This window comes from Lutra lutra, chromosome 10 (genome assembly GCF_902655055.1).
Source record: "Lutra lutra chromosome 10, mLutLut1.2, whole genome shotgun sequence".
In the NCBI taxonomy this organism is placed as follows: domain Eukaryota; kingdom Metazoa; phylum Chordata; class Mammalia; order Carnivora; family Mustelidae; genus Lutra; species Lutra lutra.
Genome location: NC_062287.1, coordinates 112,495,950 through 112,513,394, shown reverse-complemented (window position 1 = coordinate 112,513,394; position 17,445 = coordinate 112,495,950). Strand labels below are relative to the sequence as shown.

Genomic DNA, 17,445 nt, shown 5'->3' with positions numbered 1-17,445 from the left:
GGCGCCGGCGAGGCAGTAGTCAGAGTGGGGGCGGGGGTGGGGCGTTGGCCCAGCCCCCGCAAGTGTCCACCTGAGCCCCATGGGGCATCAGCCCAGGGCGGCTGGAGTGTGGGTGGCTTCCCTGGAGCAGGGGAAGCAGTGAGCCCCCCTCTCCCCAGTCTCCAGGTTCGGAGCACAGCCCCGCACGAGGGGGGCGGGGGGAAGGGGTGGCAGGGAGGGCGGGGCCGCTCATCCCTAAGTTAGGGGCCTGCAGCAGGTGGTGGTGGGCCTACCCTAAGCCAGAGAAAGTCCCTGTCACTTTGGGGCGGATGGCCCAGGAAGAAGCTGGGCTGCCCTCTGTGTCCACTGTCCTATCTCCCTAACTTCCGAGGGGTGCCCCAGAAGGAGGCTGGAGGCAGTTCACGCACACACGGAGCTGACTTGCAGCGTTTTTCGGCCTCTTTATTTAGAACCCGGCGGACGAGGGGCCGGGGCAGTGGTGCAGACGGCTCAGGAACCATGTTAACAAATTTGTCTTCAAGTTTAAAATAATCATAATAATAAAGAGAGACAGCGAAAGCGCGAAGAGAACTGCTAGCTAGATGGGCATGTACGGCGGCTACAGCTTGGGAGCGACCCCTCCCCCCAGAGTCCGCTATAAAAATAAATTTACATTTGTCGATGACCAGATGCGGTGACGTGCCTTTGGCATAACCAATAAACCGAGCTACCGCGTGGCAGAGCGGCCCACGCCTCGACATAAATAGAAAATATAAGTTAGTATAACTTTAAAAACTTTTTGTACAAATATACATGTTTTTTTCTTTTTTCCTTTTTTTTTCTTTTTTCATTTTTTTGCACTGAGTTTCAGCAGAGATTAAACATTTTATATAAATGACTCTTAAAGCTTTACACCTTGGGACCAGTGTACTCCTCGTGCAGAATACATTTAGATATAAAAGACGTTATTAATACATTGCACAGTTTTTTTTTTTTTTTTTTAAATTTTAAACACGAAACCGAACGCTGCTCGGTGGCAGCTGCCGCCGGTTGCTGCTACATGGACGGTCCCAGCCGAGGCCCCGCGCTCCTGTCCTGTCCGCTGCCCCGCGGGCTCTCTCAGGGCTCTTTACGCGCGACGCTGCGGGAGAGAGGCGCGGTCAGAGACAGCAGACAGACAGACAGACAGAGTGGCCGCGAGGACCCCGCGGGGCGACCCCTCCCCGCCCAGCGCGCGCGGGGCCGTACCCACCTCATCGCAGCCGCTTGCGCGGGGTCTGCTCCGCCGAGCCGACGGCTGGAGCGCCGCCAGGGGCGGCGCATCCCGCGGGCACCTCGTTCGACGCCTTGGCCTCGGGCGCGGGTCTCTTGCGCTTGGCGAAGAAATCTGCGGGCGACAGCGCGCGCAGCCGGTCAGGGCGGGGTCGGCAGGGGAACCCAAGAGGGGGCCGGGGTGGGGGCGCCGTCCCCGCCCGCGCCGAGGTCCGCGGCGGGTCAGCTTTGTTTACGTCGCCCGCGCAATGTGCTGTGTAAGCATTTCTCCTTGTCCCGCGGCCAAGCCCCCCGGGGCTGCCGCCGCACTTAACCCCCTCCGCGCCGCGCCTGCCGCGCCCGCCGCGCCCGGGGAGGGACTCCCGCGGCCAGAGCGGGGATCGCGCGCCCAGGGGGCCCAAGCGCGCGCTCCCCCGTCCCTCCCGCGCCCGCCGCTCGGGAGCACAACAGCGGGGCGGGACGGGGTGCGGGCACGGCCGCGCCCTGCGCGCTGCTGGCCCTTTAATGCCACGGGAGGAGGCGGGGACCAAGTGAGGCCCCCGAGGCCGGGAGAGCCCTGCCGGCCGGACAAAGCAGGGCCGGGCCGGGCCGGGGCGGGGCCGCGCGGGACTCACCGGAGATGAGAGGCCCGGGCAGCTTCTTGATCGCGGCGCCTCCCGCGGCAGCGGTGGTGGCAACAGCCCCGCCGGCGGCGGCGGCGGCGGCAGCATTGGCGGCGGCGGCGGCGCCACCGGCGGCAGCGGCAGTGCCCGGCGCGGGGCGCCCCGAAATCCTGAGTGCAGCGGCTCGGCCAGGGGCTCCTGGCTGCGCGGCGGCGGGACCGCCTCCTGCTCATCGCTCTCCTGCGGCGCCACGGCTGGGGCCGGGGCGGGGAGCCACCACCGGGCCGCCGGACGGCGGCGCCGGCGCCTCCCCGAGGCCGTCGAGGGGCTCCTCGGCCGGCGGCGCGGGGGGCGGGCTATCGCCTGCGCCCTCCGGGCGGGGCCGGGGCGCCAGGAGCAGGCGGCAGCGCCCCACCTGCACCGTCTCGCGGTAGAAGGCGGGCACGGAGTCGCTGTCCACCTCGGTCCACTGCAGACGTCCGGGGCCGCGCAGTGGCACGTCCTGCTGGAAGTTGTAGTCCCAGCGGCGCTGGTCCTCGGCACTCAGCTCGGCCAGGCGGATCTGCAGCTCCCGGCTCAGCTCCTCGTGGTCCACCGGCCCGAAAAGGCTGCGGCAGGCGCTGGTGCGCGCGAACAGGGGAAAGGTGCGGCGGGCGACAAGGCGCTCCATTGCCAAGGCGCTGCGGAGACACACGTCCAGCCTGGCCCCGGGCAGCGCGGGCCGGGGCCACGGGAGAGGAGAGGAGAGGAGGAGGAGGAGGAGGAGGAGGAGAGGAGAGGAGGGCGGGAGGCCGGGCGCAGGGGAGACCCCGCGCGCTCGGAGTTCCGCATTGGCAAAGGGACGCGGCGGGAGGGCGGCGCGGCGGCTACCTGGCTGTCGGGCCCCGGGCTGCTCCTGAGTGTCGCTCGCGGTGTCGTCCGGCCGCGGCCGCGCCCCCTCGGTGCCTGTCCTCGCCCGCTCGGCTCGTTCGGGCCTGGTTGGCACCTACCGAGCGCAGAGCACTTGGCCTGTGGAACGCCCAGCCCTCGCGCGCCCCTTTATACGCGAGGGTCGCACCCCCCCCCCGCGGGGGCCCCGCCGCGATTAGCATAATGTAGTATTTTCAGTTTCAACAACACCGCGGCGATTGGCCCGCGGCCGCTCTGCCCCCGCCCCGCCGGCCGCCCGGCCCCCGCGCGCCGCCCATTGGCCGCGTGCACACACCCACCCGAGGGCGGGGCGGGGCGCGCGGGCCGATTGGCGGGGCGCGGGGCGCGCGGCGCGGGCGGGGGGCGGTGAGCGGGGCGGGGCCCGAGTTAAAGGGCGCTGCTGGCGGTAACGTGACACCGCGGCGCCCCGCCCCCTCGCCCATCCCCCCCAGCCCCCCTCCGGCTCCTTTGTCTGCTGGAGGGGCTGCGAGGCGGCGGCGGCGGTAGCGCGGGCGCCCCCTCGGCCGGCGCGCCCTCCTCGGCGCGGCGGGGCCCGGCGTCCGGCCGGTTCCGACTCGACCCCCGGGGGCGCCGGCCCCGCCGCCCGCGCTCGCCATTGGGCCTCCAGCGCCAGCTGACGGGGCTTGAACCCGCCGCGGGCATCCCGTCCCCGGCTGAAGCGAGACGGGGTCTTCGGCTGCCCCCGCGCGGCCTGCGGCGTCCGAGGCTGGCGTCCCTGGCGGGGTTCCGCGCACCTGGAGCCCTGACACACCTGCTGGCCTTAAGGCCGTCGAACCACTGGGTTCGCTGCTGGGGCGAAGTCTCGAGACACCTTGGAGAGCCGGCCCTCGGCCCCTGGAGTCCTGGGCTCTTGGGGCCTGCCCAGCCCTGCTCAGTGGATGGGAAACAGACGGAGCCCATCCAGGCTCTGCCCACCACGCCGCAGACCAGGTGCCCGGCACCTCTCAGGCTTCGGCGGGGCCCTCTGGGCTTCGGCCACACAAGGCCAGAGGTCTGATTGCCCACACTGGCTGGAGGCTGTTCTTCTGGGGGGGTTGGCTACTGGATAGGGCACTGGAGGCTTCTGCAGGGAGTGGGCCTGGCCCTGCTCAGCTAGGGCCTTGACTGAGAATACTGGTTCTCTGGGCAGACACACCCCCATCACACAGCACACCCGCAGGTGGGAGCTGGGGCTGAGCGGTGGGCAGCCGGACTTCTACCCGTCCCGCCGTCTGGGAGGGCCAGCACCCCCTCATCATGCCCGGTAAATGTTGTTTGTTGGGAGAAAACACACCCTGAGGATGATGGGACATGCAAGCCAGAGAGCCCTACTCCATCTGTCAGGGGACCGGGAAGGACCTGCCAGGACCCACACCCCTTCTCCCCCACAGGCCTGGCCTTGCCCCAGCCCCAGGTCCTCCCAGGGTGGCTCTCATCCCAGCGGGGCCAGGCCATGGGCGAATATTACTTTCTGCAGCTTTCCCTTTGGCCCAGCCTGTTATGGGGCAAGGAGCCTAGGAAATGCCTCCAGCCACCACCCCCCACCAGCACCACCCCCCAAGCTAAGAGCAGCCCTGGGCTGGGGGGTCAGGAGGGTCAGGCACCTGTTGGAGGGTTCAGCAGAGCCCTGAGCTGTCGTGAGCCCCTGTCCCAGGTGAGTCCATGAGCCCAGCTGGATAAATAAGGCTGACTAGACCCCAGCCAGGGCCAGGTGGGTTCCAGGACTCCCCAGGGGTGGGACAGTGTGATAGTGTGCAAATGTGTCCTGGAGGAGGTATCCTGGGTCCGGGGCAGTTGAGGATCAGAGTGAGGGGATGAGGCCAACGGGAGTGGGCATTGGCGCAGGGGTGGGCGAGGAGGGCAGAGCAGCGTGCTGGGGTCTTGATGGCAGGACCAAGGTGGTGGTTCATGATGGGTTTTTATTCCGTTCTGTGCGCTGCATTCCTCATTTCCCACAAGCATGGAGATGTTACAATTTTGTATCGTCAGGAATGTAAAGAGGAACTGGGAAAGGTCCCCCAGCTCTGTGGCCCCCTCACACCAGGCTGACGTCACCTGGCCTGGGGCTGAAAGGAGGCCAGGGAACCCAGTGGTGTTGGTGCCAAGGTCTTACCAGCTTCCCCAGTGCCACAGCCGCAGTGACCCCAAAATGTGAGGTCCGGATGCCCTCACTCCAGCTGTCCAGGAGGGCAGGCTGGGGAAGCAGCCCGTCCCCAGCCCAGATTCGGTCTCCAGCGGCTCCCTTCCTTGAGGAAGGGTGCCACCCCACTCCCAGCCCCCGCTGCAGACCCTGGGGGGAGCCTGAGCTCCCCTCCCCGGCAGGGACTGCCTAGTACTGTGAACACCTGCCTGTCCTCGGGCTCCCTAAGGCCAGGAGGTGCTTCGGAAAGCAGCAGGAGCCAAGCCTGCACCAGCAACTCCCCATCCCCCCATGCGACCCCACCTTCCCCAGCAGTGTCCCTGGCGGGGGCTGGGCCTAGAGGGCCATTCCCACTACTTTTGGTGCCCACCCTGACCAGCTGAGCTCAGACAGGTGGGTCCAACACCCCCTCCAGGGACAGGCCTAATGGATTGTGACATTGAGTCCTACCTCCAAGGACTGAGAGTGGCAGCCCCGCACCTCGTGTCACACAGTGTGGCAACAGCTGCTGAGGTCACTGGGCCAAGTGCACCCTTGCTGGGCCTCACCTATCCTGCCGGGAAGGGAGGGGGATGGAGCTGATGGCAGGAGCCCGGGAAGCCACCAGGGCCACACAGCGGGGGAGGGAGTTTGACTCACCCTCCTCCCACTGCCAGGCTTTCTCCCTACTTTCCCTCCGGGCTTTCTGCTTCTCTTTCTCTGAGGGCCATGGGGACACCCCCCTCCTGGACTTGTTAAGGCAGGGAGGTGACCTCCTCTGAGTATGTGACCCTGAATCCAGTGAAGGATGGTACCCGTTGGCTTACTGACCTGCTGGTCCCACCAGTGGAGCTGGGTCCCTTCCCCCCAACCAGGGACAGACCTGGGGGAGGACAGATGACGAGCTGGGGGCTGGGAGTCAGAGAGAAGGCCCAGCCTTCACCCAAGGGGCCCCCCAAGCGTGCAAACATCTGTCCGAGTACAATAGCCAAGCCCTACTTTTATAATTAAAAATATATCCGAAGCAGAAAAAGGAAACAAAAGGAAAATGTTTGTACTCCGTGTTGCTGCAGGACAGCAGAACCAGAGGGGGCGCTGGCCCCCGGGGGACCAGCACCCCAAATCCTGCCTGCACGGGATGGGGGGGCCCAGGAAGCACCAGCCCCCCGCTGGCTTCTCCAGCATACCACCACCCCGTCCAGCTGTCTAGCCAAGGAGCGACCAAGCAAAAGCTGACCGATCAGCACAAAGACCACGTTCCCAGCCCCTCGGGACCTGGGGAGCCACGGGGCCACTGCTGGCCAGGAACAAAAGAGCTGAAGGGCACCCACTACCTCCAGCCCGGGGCCCATCCAAACCAACGAAGCCATCCTGCCCCTCCCGTCCCCACTCTGCCAGCCAGATGGGGTGGCCGCGGGGCTGTCCAGGGAGGGACTCTGGGGACAGAGACCCCCTGGGTGGTGGAAGCACTGAATGGCCACAGGGAGCAGAGCCACAAGCTCCCTCTGCATGCCCACCACACCAAGATGGGAGTGAGGAACGGATGTTTATTGCCCACTAACACACAGGGCTTTGTCCGTTCCAGCCGCCACCGCTGCCCACCGGACTCCCCTGCGTGGCACGGGCCTGTTTGGGGTGTCATTTTCTGGATGGGGAGACAGGGCCCATTCTGGGCAGATTGAAGAACCCGGTACAGCCCCCGGGGGTTAGGCAGCTAACCCCATAACCCAGGCTTTGGGTTGTTTCCCTGGCAGTGCCAGCCGTGCTGAGGGAGTGGGACCCTTTTGCAGTCCAGGAAACTGAGGCTCGACGGGGAGACACTTGCCGGAGCGGCAGAGCAGGGCGGGCGGGGAAGCGCCGTCCTCAGCCACGTGCTGCCGCCTGGTGGCTGACTTCCACGCCAGGGGTTCCAGGGCTCCCTCCTTCTGGGGAGCCCAGGAGGGCAGCCTGGGGCCTGGGGCCTGGCCCTGGTGCGCTCCCAGGGACCCTGCAAGGGACGTCTGTCTGCAGGCCTCTGGGACTGCCCTGCGGCGCTGGGGGACATTCCCCAGGCCGACAGTCCCAGCCACCTTGAGCCCGCCCTGCACCGGGCTCAGCAACTTGCCTCGCTTAACCCTTCCAAGAATCCCTACAGGCCACTTGATGCCTGTTTTGCAAGGGGAGAACCAGAGGTTCAGAGAGGTTGAGCCACCTCTCCGCGCTCGGGGACAGCAGACCGAGCCTCTCCCTGGCCCTGAGCCCCCCCAATGGACTTCCACGAGGGGCCGATGAGCACGAAAGCATGAAAGGAAAGAGAGCGAGTCTCAGGGTTAACCTCGGTCCCCCAAACCTGGAGCCAGAGCTGGCCATCTGCGGGGCCTGCGGCCCTGTCCCTGGAGGGCGGCCCCCGCAGGGACCTCCCGTCGGGGAGGGGACCCAGCTCTTGCCCAGCCCAGTCTGCCCTCTCCTGCGTAGATCTTGGCTTGTCCACTGGGTACCCCACCAGGGCAAAGGCCCACGGCCCCGTCCACTCCCAACCCCTCCCCCGCAGCCCCGGGCAGGGCCAGCCCTGGGCCCCCACAATGCAGCCCCACACAGTGGGCCCGGACAGGCCCGGCCAGACCCCTCAGGAAGGGAAGACGGCTGCACTGCAGAGCCTCACCTTCTCCTCCAGGAGATGAGGCCTGGAGGCCCCGAGGAGAGTGGAGAGTTACCGATTAACTAGCCGGCCTCCAGCAACAGGCCGCCGGCCCAGCTCTGAGCTGGGGCTGGCGGGAGGGGGCGCTTTCCTAGCACACTTGGCCCAGGGCCCAGCCGGAGCGCCGAGAACCTTCCTCCCCGCACCGACTTCCCGCGCTCGGCTCGCCCCGCCCCCAGCCCCCCCAGGACGGGTTGTTCTCGGGGCGGCTGCCAGGCACGTCCTCCGCAGGTGCCGGCCTCCCTCTGGTGACGCGTCCACATGCCGCACGACGGGAATCCAAAGCTCGGATTACAGGGGCCGCCTTGTGCTCCTGCCTGGGCCGGGCTGGGGGTCCTCACTCCCGGGGAATTAGCAGGAGGGGCTGGGCAGGCCCTGGGGGAGGCGTGGAGGGAGCAGGGAACAGCCCTGGACGTGAGGGCGCTGCAGCCCAGTCCCCACAACGGGCCAGGGGCCCCTTCCCCTCAGACTCTCAAGCTGAGACTCTGCCTGTCCTCCCCGCTTGTCCGGACCGGTCCTGTTCCAGCACTGACTGTCCCAGGAGGTCCTTGACCGTGGGCTCTCCTAGGCTTCAGACAGACCCTCCAGGGCTGGGGAGGGTTTCCAGGGTAGGGGGCAGGCACGCAACCCTGTGGCCAGCTCAGAGCCCCACCAGGCCTCCCTCCTCCCCTGTGCCCACAGGACACAGAGGAGGCAGGTCCCTGGGACTCAGAGGCTCACTCTCCCAAAAAAAGACCAGGAAAAATGAATGTGGGTGAGCTGGTGCCCCCCCCAGTCTCCTACAGCTAGTGGGGACCCCATGAGTCAGCATCTGCTGTCCACAGGGTTTGCAGGGGACCAGCTCCCACCCTGCTTCCAACACACCCATACCGTGTTCCTAGAAGAGCCTGAAAGCCAGGGAGGAGACGCAGAGGCCCATGTGTGCATCCCCATCCCGCCCCAGGCAGGGCAAGAGGTAGGAGCTCACATGCCCGCGGGGCCCCAGGGCGTGGTGGGGGGGCTTGGGTCTCAGGGGAGCGAGCAAGACATGCCGTGTGCCGGGCACAGCAGTGTGTGAGCTCGCTGCTCCTGTGACAGCCCTTAGCAGGCCCCCAGAGCTAGTTGGGGTGGGCCATGGCCAGGGAAGGAGAGCCTTCCCCCTTTGTCCATCACCGCACTCCCCCACCCCCTCCCCCCAGCTGGGTGTCAAAGGTGAGCACTGGTCAGTGGAGACAGAGGTCAGCAGGTAGAAGTGTCCCAGCCCTGGCCAGTCCTCCCCAGTGTCCTGCAGGCCACACAGAGTAGGGGCTCAGCGGAAGGGACGCCTGTCTCCCGCCTCCCTCGATGGCCCATGCATGGTTTGAGAGTCTGCTGAAGGCTCGGAGGGGACAGTCCCTGAGCCCCGAGGTGGTCAGCCGCAGGCCCTGAGGCGAAAATCTGGGTGTCTGCTGCCCCCTGGTGTCCACAGATGGTATTGCATCCAGGAGCCCGCCCACTGCCCCCAGGCTGGGGACTGGGAGAGCCTAGGGGGACCCCAGAGCCGCCCTCAGACCCCACATTTGTCCCTCGCCTTGGGGAGAACTTGGGCAAGGGTCTTGCTCTCTGAGGCCACAAGTCTCAAGTCTAAATAGGGGAGGGGGTGCTGCCCAGTGTGGCCAGTCAGGGCTGTGCCAAGGGAAGCCTCTTAAAAAAAAAACCCATCACCCCTAGGTGTTTGCAGAGGGGCTGCCACCCTCACAAACACACATGACTTCTCCTGTCTCCGGTGGGTAGGGGACCAGGGCGCAGGGATCAAGGAGCAGGGAGAGGAAGGGGAGTAGCCCCCAGGCTAAAGACCACAGTGAGGACTGGCCCCTCCCGGCCCTCCCCTGCTGCTGCTCAGCCCCCTCCCCTTGCTCCTCTTCCTCTTCCTCTTCCTGCCCTGTCCCCCTCATCACCCTCTGCCTCCCCTCCCTCCATTAGTGCTGCTGGGCACAGCCCCAGGCAGTCGAGAGCCCTGCGTCCAGCGTGGTCCTCCCCAGTCCGGTGGGCCCGTCTTGGGGCCTGAATGGCCACCTGCGGACACTCTCCCACGGTGCCTCTGGTCATCAAGAACAACCCGGCTCTAGCTGCTTCTCGCAACTGTGCCCACTGAACCAGGAACCGTAACTCCATCTCTGTGCTGGGCGCCTGGGCCTGGCCGGGGGAGCAGCAGACAGGAAAGCAAGCCCCAAGAGAAGAGTGTGCCCCACAGGCTCGGCCGGCTGCCCCCCGAGATCAGCGTGCAGCTGAAGGGAGCCCCGTGGGCCAGCTGGGAAGGCCTGGGTCTGCCCCCAAGACTCCCACAGCCTCCACTGCTACCCAGGTGGTCTGTGCCAGGATGGCGGGAAGTGGGGTACAGCAGGAGCCCCCATAAGAACCTACCCCAGGTTTGGGATGAGGAGGGGGACCCTGGGAAGGGCGGAGGTCCCAGGCAGGGAGGTGGCCAAGCTGGTCACAGCTGGTACTGAGGGAGTCCAGAATGAACCAGATAGCTGGGGAGGGTCTGGGGGCGAGGGGTGGCCAGACGTGAGAGGCTGGGGACCAGCCCCAGGAGCTGGTGACATCTTGAAGGCATCAAAGAGCCTTGGAGACTACTGTCTTGGGGTCCAGGGTCCTGAGATTTGTTGGTGAATGCAGGTGCCGTGAGCAGAGGTCAGAAGGCGGAGTGAGGACTGTCAGAAGTCAGGTGGGCGGGAAATGACGGTGCCCCAGGCCGGGGCAGGAGCTGGGGGCCCGGAAGGACGGGGTCTGGGAGCGCTGGGCCCCTGGGTTATGGGACGTGACAAAGGGGAGGGCAGGAGGCATCAGGTAGGATCGTACCAGGGGAGCTGGAGTGCCGGAGGGAGGGAGCAGGCAGCAGACCTTTGCTGTGGGGGCGGAGGGTGCGGCCGCAGCCCACAGCCCCCCACCCAGGCTGTTGGCGGCCGGACTCCCACCGACAGCCACTTGGTTTTTCCACCTCTGGCCACGCCATCCCGGCAGCATTCACATGGCAAGGGCACTGGGGCGAGGGGCAAGGTAGGGGCGCTGCCTGACCCAGGCACAAACCTTGGGGCTTTGGAGTCAGGCAGAGCAACGGTCCCGTACTGGCCATGTGACCCTGGGCGAGTCGCTTAACCTCTCTGGCCCTCTGCTTCCTCCCCTTCACGGCCCCTGAGGAGGCCCAGGGGGCCGTGTCCACATGTGCCCGGCACAGTGGCCAGCACCCTCCCCATCATCACTGCTCCTCGGCAGACCTGGAAGGACGGGCAGGCACAGCCCCAACGCCAGCGGCCCCTCCAGCTGCCACTGTACTGTAAAATGGACATTTGCTCTGAGCGCAGGGACGTGGGCTGGTGGGGGACTCAGACACCCCCAGTCACGTGCATTCCCTAATAGCCTGTCGGGCAGGGTGGGATGGCATTCGCACACTCGGCAGCCTGGACGGCACTACCAACACCTCCAGAGTCCGCGCAGGTGGCCACGACTCTCGGGGGCCTGCACCCATGGGACACGCAGACCCAGCGCTCAGTAGGGTCCTCAGCCAGCCCCAGGCTGGACGCTGGTCAGCAGCCGGCTGCTCCCGGCGGGACCCTCCCCGGGGCCGGGCCAGGCAGCCCTGAGCCGGGCACCTTACGTAGGCATTAGCTCATTAACCCTCCTAGACCGGCAGAGACCAATCTTGTCCATTTCACAGGTGGGGATACAGTCTTGAGAGGACAAGCCCATTGTCGAGACCTGGCAAGTCACAGAGATGCCAGCCCGGATGGGGGGACTGCCCAGCTCTGGGCATAACTCCTGGGCTCCACCCTGAGCGCAGACCCGCCCGCTGCTGGGCCCCCTGCTGAGCCCCCTTTCCCTCATGCTCTGGATGCTGATTTATGGAAAGTAGTGGAGCAAGTGACCGCCTTGGGCTGGACATTAGCTCAGGTAGCCTGGCAGGCCTCTGTTGGCAGTGTGACCTTGAGCGGGCCCTCCTCCTCCAACATCCAGTCAGGATCTAGGCCAGGAGTGTTTCCCTGGGACCTCGGGGTGGGGGTGGGGCTCCCCTCCAGGGGCTTCTAGGCTGGTGGGTGGAGTCCGGAACAGGTGAATAGCCAGGGAAGGTTTGGGGCCACGAGCCTGCAGAAGGGCTGGCTGCCCGATGCCTCAGGCCCCAGGGAGGACTTTCAGGGCTTGGATTTGTGCCGAGTCCCGTGGGGGCAAGGGGCAGGGTGAGGCGCTGGGGCGCTTGCTCCCTCTTCTTCAGTTTCCCCAAGATATGTGGAAGAGCCAGCCATCCCTGGAACAGAGCAGGGGACCAGAGGCCTTGGGGTGGGGGGCGCCAGGTCCCCTAGAATCTCACCCAGCCAGCTTCCAGGGAGCCCAGAGCACAGAAGGGCCGCTGCAGCTTCTCAATGCTTGGGATGTCTCTGTGGCGGCCCCCAGCAGACACCAAATAGGCAGGTGCCTTAAAAGTGCCATCCAGGGGCGCCTGAGTGGCTCAGTGGGTTAAAGCCTCTGCCTTCGGCTCAGGTCATGATCCCAGGGTCCTGGGATCGAGCCCCGCATCGGGCTCTCTGCTCAGCGGGGAGCCTGCTTCCCTCTCTCTCTCTCTCTCTGCCTGCCTCTCTGCCTGCTTGTGATCTCTCTGTCAAATAAATAAATAAAATCTTTAAAAAAAAAAAAAGTGCCATCCAGGCAGGGGGACATGGCCGGATGGCAGCCAAGGGCATCACCAGGGTAGGAAGGCGTGCGTGGGCTTGTGACTTCTGGCTTTCTGGAAGTCCTTCCTGCTCCTTTCTGGATGGATTCTCTGTTGGGGTCCAATGGACAAGGGTTCTAGAAGACGCTGCGTGTGGGATTGGGTGGTCAGACACGGCATCGTCTCTTCCAGCTGGAGGTTGAGGGGCCAGCAGAGGAGGAGGCGCTGCTTGGGGGAGGTTCAGATACCTAAGAGGCATTTGCGAACTTCCAGGCGCCCCGGGCATGTGCCTATGGAGGGACCGATGCCTGGAGGGCAGGAAGAGGGGCGTATTCTTACCTGGTCTCCTGCCTCAGTTTCCCCACCACAGCCTGGCGAACAGGTGTGGGGCCGCTCTCTCTGAGCCCTGCTCTCCTGAGAAGTTCCAAGGCCTGTCTCTTCCTGAGTCCAGGCGGCCCTTCTGCCGTCACTCACTCCAGGGGCTCCAGCCAGCCAGCGGCCGTGACCAGGAAGGAGGAAGGCCTGACTGGGGAAGCGAGCGAGCAGGCTGCTGTAGGGGTCCATGGCGGGGTGGAGACCTGGGGCCCTCTAGTGGGATGCCATCTGGGATGGTCACGTCCCCTTCCTCCCACCATGGTCTGGGGGACCAGAGCAGAGGAGGAGTGGGGACCCTGTCTTGGGAAACTCAGACTCGGCATGGAAAGCCAGTTGCCCTGCTGTCTTGGGACTGAGGCGTTTCTGGGACATGGGGCTTTCCAGGTAAAAATGGGGACAGTTCCAGACAAACCCGGATGGCTGGTCACTCTCCCTTTATGGGTCCCTGGAGGCCAGACTCACGCTGGAACTTGGGCTAGAGGAAGGGAGGACAGATGCGGGGCTGGGCAAGCAGCATGGGGGTGGGAACGACAAGGCCGTGGCCCCCTCCAGCCCCCTCGAAGGACGCTTTGCCCCAACTTCCGCACTCAGGAAGGAACAACAGCTTCAAAGGAGGGGTGTCCATCTGGGGAGGCCAGAGGGGAAGTGGCCAGCAGTTGGTGGTCTGGCTTGGCAAGGGCCTCCAAGGGGGCAGTGGGAGGGCCCACGAGGGACCCTGCGTCCCACCTTGCAGCCAGGAGCAGCGCAGAGCTCGGCGTGTGCAAGGGGAGTGCTCGTGGGACCCAAGACCCCAGGCCTCTGCCTTCCTTCCACCTGACCCTGGGGTTCCTGGATCACTTGGAAGAGCCCCTACGAGCCAGCCCAGCCTCCCCCCGGGGGAAACGTGGCCATGCTTCGATCCCGCAAACCCACCCACAGTGTGCATCAGAACTCCGGAGACCAGCCTTGGGCAAGGCCCAGCCCCTGCCAGCAGCCCTCCCCGGAGCCTGCTCACAGAGCCGCTCGGGAACAGTCCTTGGGCCCTGCCAGTCCGGCCCCTCCTGTGACGCTGGGAAAGGGACTCGGCCCTCTAAGACCATAAAGCAGACGGCCTCTGGGACGGAGCTGGCTAGCCGAGGCCAGGCCCGATGCCCGCAGCGGCCCGGGTGCCCCCTGTGCGGCTCTGACCCCGAGGACCGCGCTGGCGGAGGCTGAGGTCCGGCCCCTCCCCCACGCCAGTGGGGCCGCCTGGGGTCACAGCACAGACGCGGCTGCGGGCGTGCGGGCGCCCCTGCCGGCCGAGGCCTGAAACTGCACCTCGGCAGCCGAGATCCCACCGTGCGGGGCGGGGGCCAGGTCCTTTCCCATCCTGGCCAAAACCCCGCGGGCACCGCTGGCGAGGGGACACTCGAGGGGAGCCTCGGGCAGTCATACAAGTAAGAAGCACCGTCGGCCCTCGTCGACCCACGTTTGACGTGGGGCTCATCCCGACCCACTTCAAACCTCCAGCTCAGACCACAGCCCCAGACCACGCTCTCCGGCCCTGCTCTCCCTCAGAGGCCCCCACCTGGCCGCTGCGGGCGGCCCATGCTGCAGGTGCCATCCTGCCCCGTCTGTCAGGACAGCCGTCAGCTCCTCCTCCCCGGGGTGGGCGGCATCCCACCCCCACCTCCGCGGTCCCCTCCCCTTGCTGGGACTGCAGAAACACACCCCCACCCCCGTCCCATCCGCCAGAGGCTCCTTCCAAAGAACCCAAGGGAAGCTCAGCACTCTGCGGGGGCTCCGTTGCACGCCGAGCGTGACCACCCGCTCCCAGTCACTGTAATTTACCCACAACACCTAGTGGGCGGTACCTGCCCCCTCACGCATACACACATGCGCCCACACGTGCACACACTTGTACACACCCACACACACCCGTGTGCACACACATGCATGTATATGCACACTCGTGTGTGCGCGCACGCTTGTGCACGTGTCTGCGTGTGCGTTCATACACATGTGCACGCGCCCACACACACGTATGTGCAGGTATATACACAAGCACACGTGTGTGCTCTCAGGCTCACTATAGTGCCAGCCACACCAGGGCAGTCACACCTGTGAGCTGGGTACCCCCAGTGCCTGGCACAGAGCCCAACACACGGTGGCACGTGACCCAAGCAGGTGGGCCTGTGCCTCCCCTCCCAGCCCTCTGGGGCTCCCCCAGGCCTTACAGCGGCTGTGAGACCCTCCGCCATCTGGCCCCACCACCCCAGAACTAGCTCTTGGCCTGTATACATTTGCCCTCACCCGGTCAGGGGTTCTCAGCTTTCGAAACGCTGCCAGCTTGGGCTCACCCCCCCGCCTGGCATGCTCCTCCCACACCCAGCCCGTCTTGCCTTATCCTGAAGCCTCCGACGAGGTGTCACCCCCTAACCCCGCCCCTGATTCCTCCAGTGGGCCTGGATTAGCCTCAACGGAGCAGAATTGTCTGCCTGCTTGGGCTGGCGGGGGGCCTGGGATCTCCCCGGGGCTGGGAGCCGGCCCTGGGGAAGGGCAGAGCGTGTGTTGAGTGGCTAAGTGAGTGGGCCAGGCTACTCTGGGGAAGGAAGAGCGTGTCGGGGGTTCTAGAGTTCGGGGTTCTGCTGGTCATACGGCCCGAGAGCAGATTTCCCACACTCGGGACCAGGAAGCTGCCCGCCCACACAGAGCCTGTTCAAGACAAACACTCAGGCAAGAGCCCATTACTTCTGCTCCAACCAGTTCCAAGCCCTCCAAAGGCCCTGCTGGACGCAGGAGGAAGGGAGAGGTGAGTAACTCACTCCTTCCTGCCCACCCCACGTGGCCCTCTGCCTCCCCCACCTGCCCTGGGGCACACCGGAGACTCCCTCCTCCCTCCCTCTCCTACCACTTTACCCCCAACTCTTGCCCAGAGAACCCAGAAGGAGCCAGGTGATGTCCCCATCTCCCGGCCCAGTCTACGGCAGGCAGCCAGGTTGGAGTTCACAGGCCCTGGGAGGCTGGAGCCTCTTGGGGACAGTCCCATCCCCCACTCCGTCCCCCACGGAACACAGATCCACCTGAATTCCAGTCCTCCCAGGGGTCCTGAATCTCAGACACTTCCGTGCAGTTCTGAGAAACCCGTCCTCTGGGCTTTCAGCACAACTCCTGAGGTCAGCCGAGCACTTTGGTCCCCCCTCCCAGCTGTCCCTGGGTACTGGCAGGAGGGCTCCACCTGGCCGGGCCCCTGGTACCCTAAGTTAACACAGGCTGAGGGGTGTTTGGCTTTGACATTTGGGCCTGTGGCCTGGCTCTGGGGGCAGAGCCACAGTGTCCTAGACCGGCATCGGGTTCCTTATCAGAGGAACTGTGCTCCGGCACAGGAACCCTGCTCCAGCAGGGCATCTGGGTAGCTGTACGCACCCCAGTCCCCCACCCCCAAGTCCCACTGAGGGGCCGCTTGAAGCCAGGTGCGCCTGCATTCCGTGGGTCTCTGGTGGCCCCGGCCAAGAGGGTAGAGTGGCAGCCGTGTGACATGAGGAATTGGGGAGAGGTCTCTGTCCCTCCAGGAGAAACCCTGGAGCTGTTTCTGGAAATGCTTCTGTCCCCTGCCTCACCTCTGAGTCTCTGTGCGGACCTTAGGGAAGCAGCAGGCCAGACACTGAGCCCTACCCTTCCTCTCCCCTCTCCCTTCCTTCCCCCTACCCTTCTCCCCTCCTATCCTTTCCAGCCCCTGTCCCCAGTCCCTCTGCCCCATCCTCCTCCCAGCCCTGCCCGCCCCTTCTAGAAGTCAGAGTCCCAGCCTCCCCATCAACCTGGGAGAAAAGCTGCGGGGGGGCGGGGGGGCTAGACTCTCAGGGTGTGCTGGGCCAGAGTCCCAGGTCACCCTAAGGAAGCCGGTGTTCCAAGTCACCCCAGGAAGGCTGGAGTCTCAGGTCACCCAGAGAGTGTGGGTTAGCAATGGAAGGGCCAGGCCGGAGCTCTCCCCGGGAGGGCTCCCCACTGGACCAGGGCCCTAGGGCAAGGAAGGTGCTGGCACTCAACGGCGAGAGCATCCCCTGACTGTGCCCCTTGCTGCATGAGCCCCTGAGCCGCCAGCCAGGTGCCCCTGACCCGAGGAGCTCAGCCTCTACCCACCTCCCAGAGCCTTCCCGAACCAGGGTGGGGAGGGTGCCCGAGGCAGCAGCAGGGCTTCCTCCTGCTGTCACCCGCCCCCACCTCCACCCCTGGACCCCAGGCTCTGAAGGCCTCCCTGGGGCTCAGCTGTGCAATCCCGTGTTCACTTAGTAAAACTCTGGGGCGGCTTAAACGAAGCCACAAAATCTGGTTTCTGCCAGTTGCGGGCTGGAGGCCAGGGAGAGCTGCCCTGCCCTAGGGGCCCGGAAGGCCCAGCTGTGGCCCCGACTCCATCCTCAGGCCACTCCGAAGCCCCCTTGGGCTCCGGCTGGAGGACTGGGCAAGGGGGTTAAGCTGCTCCATAGGGGTGCGGGGACGTGGTGGCCTGAGGAGTCTCCCACCCAATAACAGGGACCCCAAATCCATCAGCCCACGCCCGCGGGAGGCAACTACCTGAACTGGAGTTCATTCGGTCATCTGGGCCTCTAAGACGGGCTTCCCTCTTAAAATGGGGCGCTGGTGCCTTCCCGTGTAAGGAGGGGGGCGGAGCCTGGCCCACCCTCGCAGGCAGGGTCTGCATCCGGTTCCACGGGAGCTGTGCCCCCACAGACCCGGAGCTGTCCCTGGCAGAGGGGGAGGGCCGCCTGCCATGTTCTCCGAAGGTCACAGGGCAGGTGGCTGGAAGCCCAGTTCAGGGTCCTGCAGCACGGGCCTCTCCGGCAGGCCCTCTCGCCGACGACAGGCCGGGCGCTGCCCGCCTCCCGCCCTGTGA

General features: G+C 65.5%; 1 protein-coding gene across 1 annotated transcript; it reads right to left on the bottom strand.

The window, feature by feature from the left end:
• Nucleotides 1–416: 416 nt before the first annotated feature.
• Nucleotides 417–17,320, bottom strand: CDKN1C (cyclin dependent kinase inhibitor 1C). The gene is made up of 5 exons (XM_047692152.1): nucleotides 17,127–17,320; nucleotides 2,724–2,838; nucleotides 2,269–2,533; nucleotides 1,228–1,366; nucleotides 417–1,104 (listed from the first exon to the last, which is right to left on the bottom strand). Exons 1-5 carry the CDS (start codon nucleotides 17,251–17,253, stop codon nucleotides 980–982), a joined length of 771 nt encoding a protein of 256 aa, XP_047548108.1. The 5' UTR covers nucleotides 17,254–17,320; the 3' UTR covers nucleotides 417–979.
• Between the last annotated feature and the right edge of the window lie 125 nt (nucleotides 17,321–17,445).